This window comes from Carassius carassius, chromosome 3 (assembly GCF_963082965.1).
Source record: "Carassius carassius chromosome 3, fCarCar2.1, whole genome shotgun sequence".
Lineage (NCBI taxonomy): Eukaryota > Metazoa > Chordata > Actinopteri > Cypriniformes > Cyprinidae > Carassius > Carassius carassius.
In genome coordinates this window covers 929,511-939,959 of record NC_081757.1, presented here as the reverse complement: position 1 = coordinate 939,959, position 10,449 = coordinate 929,511, and the positions used below count along the sequence as shown (strand labels likewise).

General features: G+C 41.1%; 1 protein-coding gene across 1 annotated transcript; it reads right to left on the bottom strand.

Moving 5' to 3' along the window:
- Positions 1-580: 580 nt before the first annotated feature.
- LOC132113521 (C-type lectin lectoxin-Thr1-like) lies at positions 581-2,445 on the bottom strand. The gene is made up of 2 exons (XM_059521321.1): positions 1,961-2,445; positions 581-978 (listed from the first exon to the last, which is right to left on the bottom strand). The coding sequence occupies exons 1-2, from the start codon at positions 2,205-2,207 to the stop codon at positions 629-631; spliced, it is 597 nt and encodes a 198-aa protein (XP_059377304.1). The 5' UTR covers positions 2,208-2,445; the 3' UTR covers positions 581-628.
- Positions 2,446-10,449: the final 8,004 nt, after the last annotated feature.

Genomic DNA, 10,449 nt, shown 5'->3' with positions numbered 1-10,449 from the left:
CCAACAGAGATCCTTGAAACACAAATAAGAAACTATAAATCCTGAATTATCTCATAATAAAATAGAAAGAAAACATATATACCTAATAATGGGTATATGAGTATATGTATATGTGAGGTTTTTTTTTTTAAGAAATGTTGAAAGAGTTTCTAAAAGCGAAATATGAGGTTCTTAATATTAAGCAAACAAACCCACAGGAATCACATTGATACATCAACAGAAATTCACCCACCTGCAAAAAACAGGCCCTCATAAGAACAGTTCATTCAATTTACAGTGCAGCCAATAATAGTTATTGTTTTAAACTGTTTAAACTATATTAAGAAACATCCGAGCAAAATATTTCTGCCTTTAACCTCCAGGTGTGCCTGCCTGCTGAGTTAGAAAATATTATATGTACAAGTATTGCTTTACAAAGTGATTAATGAAGTTAAAGCAACACACACTATTTTATATCTCACGTGAAAGTTCTGTGTTTCCTTTCACTCTTTGTAAGTTGTGCAGATGAAGTTGAGTTTGTGAGTCTCAGGAAGGCTGATCCAGCGCTGATCTCCTCCAGACTGATCTGCTTAGAGTTAACTTTAAGAGATCTGGAGGTGATGATGGAGTGTGTGTGTTTAGTGAAGATCTACTCACCTTCATAACACACAAAAGGATATTGATTGATGCAAGAGACGTCAAACCATTTTCTCTGAGCATTAACAGCTGCACAGTTTTCATTTCCTCCATTATTATCAGGTTCAGCAGTGTCCCAGTCTCTGAATGAAGAGTCACTCTGATCTGACCACTGCCATGAGTCTCTGAACAGACCGACCCAGATCCGTGATCCTGATAAATATCTGTCACTAATGAACTGCTGAACCTGTTGATTCTCGTTCTGGTTCCTCACACTGAGCAGATCAATGTGATTCTGTCTGCAGTAACTCTGAGCATCTCTCCAACTCTTCAGCTGATTGACCAAGACAAGTTCTGTGATTGCTTTAAGAAAAACAGATGAAAACAGATTCATCAATCAGTTTGTTCATTATTCTTAAGATGCTTCAAGGTTATCATCAGAAACACATCATTTAAAGACTGATTTTGTGTTGAGATCCTGAAAGCTGAATGTATCGCACAGCTCACAGTGTTCAGGTGGTTTATCACATACTCTGAAGCCAGTGATCACAAATTTGTATGTTTTAAAACATCAAAAATACTAATTTCTGACAATAAAAATCTCCAAAACAAAATATTGTTATATGGGTAAAAGTGAATACAATAAAATTACATTGACGAGACAAGAACTGAAAAAGAGTTTTGTTCGTAAACATCAAGAAGAGGCAGAATTCCATTCAGTAATGTCCAAAACGGATGACCGGAGATGCTATGAGTGTCCCTACATGTTCATTTAAACCATTAAAATTATATTGTTTTATATTTTTCAAAATATAAAACCATTATTTATATATATATATAAGGTTGCAAAATATTTAACACAGTTTAAATAATATTTGAATAAAGGGTTATGTTGATTTCCTATGCCAGACATCCCGGTTGACCCCTGCTATATGCCTATTACATTTATCAATTAAATAATTAAATGTATAAAGAAATTATGAATTATTCTCTCTCTCTCTCCAGGCCAACATTAGTTTGTCTCTACAGAAACTGACTTCTGGTGGTTTATATGTACAGTATGACCACATTAAAATGTAGAAGTGATTAGTATTGTGTCAGAACGGTGTACAGCAGTGGCCAACATCTGTTCTGGAGAGTCACAGTCCTGCAGAGTTTCACTCCAACCCTAATCAAACACACCAGAACCAGCAAATCAAGTTCTTCAGGATCAGCTGATAATCACAAGCTGAAGCAGGTTGGATAGAAACTTCACAGGGCAGTGGACCTCCAGGAGCAGGGTCAAAAACTCTATGCTTCTTTTTATACATTAATGTTTGTTGCCATTGTAGGGAGATGCACTTACTGTTATTGGAGGAATTGCAAATAAAAGTTAGGGACATGCTACATATCACATCATGCCATTGTCCATTTGACATAATAACACATTCTTCATCACCAAGATTTGGTTGTCCAGGAGCCCAGTTCAGATAGAGCACAGGTTCACCTGAAGACCAGTGCCATTCATCACGACCCGTCTTCTGAAGCCCAATCCAGATATTCTGAACACTTCCATCATTCACACTCTTCTTCAGCTCGTTCGTGTCGTTCATGTTGTCAGCGGTGGCCAGATCTGTGTATTTCTCTCTGCAGTATCTCTGAGCTTCAGTCCAGGTCTTGTTCTCATTTATAAAGTGATACTGATGCTGAACACATTCAGATACGGAGCAGAGAACTGTGAAAGAGAGACGCTGCTTTAATGCTTTTCATAACAGGATCAAACCTAATGAAACTAGAAATCATGAATGAAACCACAAACACACTCACCAATGAGAAGAAGAATGAAATACAGAGTCTGGTCCATTTCTGAGGAAGAAAACTACGTGAAAAACACCAAATGCATTAAATATTGAAATCTAGGAATAAAACGAGAACATGTAATTATAAAAAAAGCAGCATTTAATATTTTTAATCTAACAAGTCTAATTCTATTTAAGAAAAAATTCTGAGTTATTCTTACTTTAGAGGTCATGTGTTTCTGTCCTGAGTCTGATGTTTCTGTCTGCAGCTTTAAAAAGATGATTATTATATCTGCTCTCGTCACTCATTTAGCATTACATTATTTGTTTACTTCTCTAAAAAACCCTATTTCATGTTTTACTTCCTCTATATTTGTGTATTTGCCCACTTCTTTTCCCTAATTTGCATACTGACATCTGTGACAGTCAGTCACAGTTCTTCACATCTCAGTCTATACGAATATAAATAAGAAACACCATTAGTTAGTAAATGCTTAGGAGTCTATATAAAGGGAATGATTGTGGTGGAGAGTTTGGTCAAACTATGGCAGCGATACAGTGAGTAGTTGTGCTAATTAAATAGTTGTGCTTAGGTAAAAACTGTTAGCCTGAATGCAATGTAAGTCGGATAAAAGCGTCTGCTAAAGGCATAAATTTAATTGAATTTAATTTAAATCAATGATTTGATTTTGATTGAAGTGCTGTCTGCAGAGCCATTTAGTACATATCATATCTGTACACCTTTCACAAGGCACAAAGTGATGGAGGAGCATCAGTGCTTTCATGCCATTGGCAGAATCCCATGAGTAATAGGCCTTGTTGACTGGACACATATCCATATTGCAAACCCATCAGCACTCGACCAGGCCTTCATTTTGATTATTTTCATAAGATCTCATGACTCCAGATGAATCAACTCTTTCTGAAGTGCTTCTTTTATAATGAACACTGCTTTTTTCACAGATGATGCAGTGAAGCACCCCTGCAGAGTGAGTAATCAATTCTTGAGACATTGATCAGTCTTGGGAAAAGTTACTTTTAAAAGTAATGCATTACAATATTGCATTACTCCATCAAAAAAGTAACTAATTACATTACCTAGTTACTTTTTATGGAAAGTAATATGTTACATTACTTTTGCATTACTATTTAAATCTGGACAGGACTTGCTTGTTTGTTTTTCAAATAAAGAAGTTATAATTTTGGCAAATATAAAAGCCTTTTTACACCAATAGTGAAATGAATACGTCTCATGTTGAAGGATTTGCATCTCTACAATAGAATGCAGATGTTACGGATCACTCGGAGACAGAGGAGTAACAGATGAAAGATGGTATTTATTGAATTGACACAAGCAGAGGAGCGGGAAGTGAGGAGTCGATGGGTGTTGGGATCCGTGCCGGGAAGGAAGGGGCCACACACACGCACCGTGGGGTTTTGGAGGATCTTGGAGGCAATCCTTGGAGAGAAGATGGAAGAAGGGTCTTCGGAGCTTATCCTTGGAGAGAAGGTAAAGAGGAGTCGTTGTTGTCCCTTTTTACAGATCATCTCTGCATTTATGTTAAATTTAAGTTTATTGTCTATCACAGTGCCCAGATATTTGTACTGCTCTACCACCTCTATGCTGATTCCTTTTATATAGGTGGGTGGAGGAGAACCAGATTGTTTTCTCCTAAAATCTATGAGCATATCCTTGGTTTTAGAGGTGTTAAGATGGAGAAAAGACCTGTCACACCAATTTACAAACTCATCGACCACTGGCCCATGCTGAGATTCATGTTTCTGCAGTAAACTGACAATAACTGTATCATCCGCATATTTCAGGATGTGTCTATTTCTATACTGACTCCTACAATCGTTAGTGTAGAGGATGTATAGTAAAGGTGAAAGTACACAACCCTGCGGGGAGCCAGTGGAAGAGACACGCCTTCCAGAGAGACAACCATTCACCTGAACTCGCTGTGTTCTGTTAGTTAAAAAGTCCATAATCCAGCACACAAGATTACTCTCAATGTTAAATTCTGATAATAATTTACTGGCTTAAACATGTGGCTGGATAGTATTAAAAGCAGAAGAAAAATCCAAAAACAAGAGCCTGGCATGTGTACCAGGACCCTCTAAATGTCTATACAGGAGATCTAAAAGTGTAATCTGGGCATCCTCTACCCCTCTGCTAGCCCTATATGCAAATTGCATGGGGTCCAGGGCCCCACCCACCCTGAACAGCAGAAGCCGCTTTACAATCCTTTCAAATGACTTCATGACCAGTGAGGTCAATGCCACTGGTCTGAAGTCATTTAGTGTGCTCACAGAGTTGCCCTTTGCCACTGGAACTATGATAGACTCCTTCCAAGCCATTGGGACCCTTCCCTGTTCCCAGGACATCTCAAAGATGTCGGCAAACACCCCACAGAGCTGCTCTGAACAGCACTTCAACAATCTCCCAGTAATTCCATCCGGTCCTGGACTCTTATTTACTTTAATTCTCTTAAATACAGACCTAACCTCCTCTTTTGTAATTGAGAAAGGAATAGATTTTACCTGAGCCTGTTCCTCGGTTAATTTCTTTAGTTTGTCTGAAAAGTCATGAATATCAAAACGTGAAAAAAAGGTGATCAATGCTTCAGATAACTCACTATCATTTGTCAATTGGACTGATTTTTTTTGTGTTTTTTGCAACCCTATCATTCTTTTCACCCCATCCCATGCTACCTTCAGGTTGTTACTGCCCAGTCTTTCCTCTATCTTATTTTTATATTGCAATTTAGCCTTCTTGATTTCTGCTCGGACCTCCTTCGTTGCCTCCCTTATTTCATGCTCATCCCCGTTATGAAAAGCACTATGCTTTTTCATTAATACTTGTTTCAATGAGCTAGTGACCCATGGCTTATTATTTGCATACACTTTTACATGTTTTTTTGGAATAATAGAATCCACACAAAAATAAATATAGCAACATACAGTATCAACAAGCTCATCGATATCCGAAGCAGAGTCAATGAAAACAGACCAATCAGTGCAGTCAAAACAACCTTGTAATTTCAGAACAGACTCTTCGTCCCAGATCTCAATCTCTCTAGTTTTAACTTCCCCCCTTTTGAGTATAGGTCTGTACACCGGGATGAGATTAATAGTACAGTGATCTGAAGATCCTATGGGAGCCAGAGGAGAGACCTTATAAGCCTCCTTAATTGAACCATAGCAATTGTCCAAAGTCTTATTTTTTCTACTTGGACATGTGACATATTGATAAAAATTGAGGGATTTACTCAGTTTGCAATTATTAAAATCCCCCATAAGCAGACATGGGGCATCCGGGAAAAGAGATTGAAGTCTTTGAGTCACTTTACGAATAATATCGGCAGCAGTTTGTGTGTTTGCTTTGGGGTGAATATATATTACAGTCACAAATATCTGGGGAAATTCTCTCGGGATATAGAACGGGCGAACGGAGATGGAAAGCAGTTCGATGTCAGGAGTGCATATCTTTTCCCTGACGGTGATGTTGCTACACCACCGCTGGTTTATATATACACACACTCCACCACGCTGAGATTTCCCCGTGACTTCAGAGTCTCTATCCATCCTAATAGGCGCCCCAAAGCCGCTGATCGATAAGTCCATGTCGATGTCTTTAGACGACAGCCACGTCTCACTGAAGGCCATAATACAGGCGTTCCTGTATTCCTGTAGATAGTTCGAATTTGCTTGTAGCTCATCAATCTTATTTCTGAGTGACTGAGCATTTGCAAATATTATTGAAGGGAGCGGAATACGTCGTATTTTTTGTTGTTTTAACCGGAGTCGTACGCCACCTCTCTTTCCTCGCTTCCTCTTTTTACGAGAGTTTTTGCAACCATTTCCAGGAGACCTGCGCCTAGAGATCTCAGCTAGAATGTTCTGTGGAGGGAAGAACAGAAGGATGGTGAGGTTTCAGGAGTGAGACATGGAAAGTGGGGTGAATCCGGTACTCGGGAGGAAGTTGCAGTTTGTAGGTGACCGGATTGATCTGCGGAGTGATTTTGAACGGGCCAATGAATCTAGGACTAAGCTTGCGGCAGGGTAGACGCAGGCGGATGTCCCGGGTAGACAGCCATACCTTCTGACCGGGTTGGTACTGGGGGGGCCTCGGAGAGGGCGCCGGAGATGAAGTTGCCGGCTGACCCAGAATCGAGGAGGACGGAAACTGGAAGAGACAGATCAGCCGCAGTAAGTGTCACAACAGTGGTGAGTGGTTTCATTTGATATCGTGAAGGAAGGATGGCACTCACCATGGGACGAGGAGGACGAACGGGGCACCCAGCTATGGAATGCCCCGGGGCTGCACATTACAGAGAGATTCTGGGCCAGCCGTCTTTGACGCTCCGCCATAGTGAGGCGGTAGGAGTCCACGAGCATGGGCTCGCTGGCTGGTTCTGGGGAGCTGACGTTCTCTGGTCGGCAGAGCGGAGAGGAGGAATGCGCCTGGCCCTGGTGCTCTTCTAAGCACGACTGCATACGAGTGGCGAAGCGGATGGACAGTTGGATGAATCGCTCGAGGCCGATGGTATCCTCGTATGCAGCGAGATGCAACCGCACTCTGGGCTCCAATCCTTGGCGATAGGTAGTGAGAAGGGCCTGTTCGTTCCACCCACTAGAGGCCGTGTTCTGTTAATCTCTGAGCGCTTATATCTTCCTGAGGAGCAGTAAGTTCTCTTTCACGCTTTTAAAAACATTAATAAATATACTTCGATAATTCAAGCACGTCCCATGTTGCAAATGTCACGTTACATGATTTCACTGATTTGCACAGGAAATTTGCCTTTTATAGAGGAACGAAAGTGCAGCGCTGCAAAAGGGGGAGGAATGGGGCACAATAATAGTTTTATCTCGATTATTGGATATTCATAATCGTTGGAGGCCAAAATCAAAATCAAATAGTTTTTTTTATTATAAATTGCACAGCCCTAAACTGTAGCAGTACTCCGGGAATCACTATACTGTATGTGGATGATCTCATTGCAAGCTTGCCGGATGTGGATGAAGCTTGTTTTATTACAGCACAAGCAAAAGCTATATTATCTGCTGCAGGAATGGACCTGCGGAAATGGACGGCCAACTCCTCAGGTTGAGAGTACAGCAGATTCAGAGACACTCAGCATTGCATTGAAAGTGTTGGGATTGATATGGAGGCAAGACCACGATGACTTTGTGTTTGACTTGCACAAGGTGCTAGATGTTTTGAAGAGAAAAGAGAGTACTAAGCGTGCTTCGGATTTCATCACATATCTTTGATCCAATAGGTTTTATAACACCCTATAAGGTCTCAAGTGGGATGAGGAACTGCCTCCAGATTTAGCCCACAAATGGAGGAAGTGGTGTGATGAGCTGCCACAGTTGACACAGTTGACACAATGATTTGGCCACACCTAGATGGTATCAAATCGTGACAAATCAGCAAGGCGAGACTGTCAGACTCCATGTTTTTTTTTGCGATGTGATTGAAAGAGCTTACTGTACAGTTGGATATCTGCAAGGCAAGACAGAGACTGCAGAAATGATCTCAGCTCTGGTATCCTCAAAGTCCAGAGTTGCGCCTCTGAAGAAAATGACGCTGCCTCGACTGGAGTTGATGGGAGCCTTGATAGGTGCCAGACTAGGCCATAATCTATTAACGGCTTTTAAGATTGGAGAAAACCAGCTCAGCATTTGGACAGACTCAATGATAGTCTTGAGTTGGATCCACAGTTCAGCACAGAAATGGAAGCCCTTTGTGGCAAACCGAGTAACTGAGATTCAAAGCCTCACTAAATCAGAGTTGTGGTCCAGACCGTTCTCATCCCAAGGCGTCATATACTGACCCTTTTGACATTTCGTCAACATCCTACGCACATGGCACCCTCTAGCGTCAATATTAGAAGCAGATAAAAATGGGCCAGAAGGCGCCTCCTAGCGGTCTAACCCTAACCCTAACCTTAACCCTAACCTTAACCCATAATCTGTGTCTCATATTGACGCAAGAGGGTGCCATATGCGTAGGATGTTGACGAAATGTCAAGAGGGTCAGTATATGATGCCTTGGGATGAGAATGCGTTATGTGGTCACACTGTGACGGAAGTCACAATCCAGCAAACCTTCCTTTAAGAGGACAATCTGTTGACAGTTTGATTGATAATCCGTTGTGGTGGAATGGACCTGATTTTCTCCTGTCAATGAATCCAGTGGTCTCAGCTAATGTTAATTTTTCAGTGGAAGAGGTAAAGGTAGAGCTCAGATCTAAATTTGAAGTTGCAATGCAGTTAATCGGCACAGACAAAGGTGAGCTTCTGTTTGATCTAAGCAAATACAGCAAACTCAGTACTTTTCTCAGAGTAACAACTTGGATACAGAGATTCCTCAACAATAGACGCTCAAGTGTAAAGAAACATGGAGAGCTTTCAGCTGAAGAGTTAGTGACAGCTGAAGTGTATTGGATCAGAATGAATCAGCAAGAGACATTTGGAAGAGAGATGAATTTGCTCAGGGAAGGACAGTGTGTACATAAAGACTCAAAGATCAAAGAACTTAAACCATTCCTTGATGAGCAAGGCCTGATTAGTGTGGGAGGAAGACTCCAGCAATGATCTCACCTTTAGAGAGCAGCACCCATGGATATTATCTGATAAACACAGGTATCAGAAGGGTTTGCACTCTCGTACAAGAGATACACTTATGCAAGTCAGAGACAGATTTTGGATTTAAAAGGGTAGACCGCTTGTTAAGCAGATAGTCGGAAGGTGTTCGTCTGCAAGATGTTTTTAAAGCCAAGCCAGCGTGGCAGGCTACTGCCCCTTTACCGAGGGATAGAGTCATTGAATCTCCTCCTTTTGAAACTACTGGTGTGAATTTTGCTGGGCTGCTCATGGTAAAGACCAGTAATGGTACGAGTAAAGCATACATAGCACTTTTCACTTGCGCTGTCACTAGGGCCATTCATTTGGAACTAGTCTTAGTCAAAGCACAGGGAACTTCCTTTTAGTGCTAAAGTGGTTCATAGCCAGGAGGGGACTTTGTAAAGTCATATACTCAGATAATGCGAAGACCTTTGACCAAACAAGCAGATCGAGATCTGAAGGAGCTATGGAAGTCAATCAAAGAGCCTGAGCTCAGAATTTTCTTTGCTGAAAGGGGGATAATATGGAAGTACATAGCCGAGAAAGCAGCTTGGTGGGGCGATTTCTGGTAACATCTTGTAAGGTCAACAAAGTCATGCCTTTAGAGGATCTTGGGCAGGCATGTACTGGCCATCGGGACTACCGGGAGATTCCCGGTGGGCCGCAGTCTGGTTGGGCCGGTGCGTTATGTATTTTGTTTATTATTATTAGTCGCAAATATATTCGTAAGTATATTGTTGTATAGTCCAATTCCGGCCTTATGTGTCTCTCTCATGGAGCCGCATGATGCTGCGAGCTGCTAGACGTGATGTGACGTGTTCACTGCTCATTGGCCAATCAGAATCAAGTTCTAGCCTTGAAAAGCGGCCGCATTACAACTGCAATGAAATTCAATATGTTAAATAATAAAATATCTAAGCGTAAAGGAGGAGCCGAAAGTTGAGAGAGAGAAAACGACAAGCACTTGAAGCAGATGCCACCAAATGTGTCAAGATAAATAAATAATTTGCTGGAAAGCAAAAGACTGAAGATGTCATCAGGGCGGGACTTGACTGCTGAGGTGAGACAGAAATTTAATGATAGACGTAGGCTACTGCATTGTTTTGTTACAAAAAGTTAGGATATTCCAGCTGCCACCACTCACTGATCTATATAAATGACATTTAAAATTCTCAGCTCTCAGGTTCTGTCCATTTTATTACAAAATTCAGACAATACCGTTTTGGCGTTAGAAAATGTGACGTGACAGATCGCTTTAGCGCCTCAGTTCAAGTAAACCGATCATCTGTTACTTTCTGTTTGAAGATATAGTACAACTTTCCGAAATGTATATATGCCTCATAAATAATATCGGCCAATCAGTCATCAGTCAAAACAGCAAGAGAACAATTATGTCACAGAACGTTACATTTACCTCAAGAAA

Coding starts and splice junctions, on each gene's coding strand:
- LOC132113521 (XM_059521321.1), bottom strand. CDS start 2,207: ATGAACGACACGAACGAGCTGAAGAAGAGTGTGAATGATGGAAGTGTT. Junction 979..1,960: donor TTGCAATTCCTCCAATAACA/GTAAGTGCATCT, acceptor TTTTTCTTAAAG/CAATCACAGAACTTGTCTTG.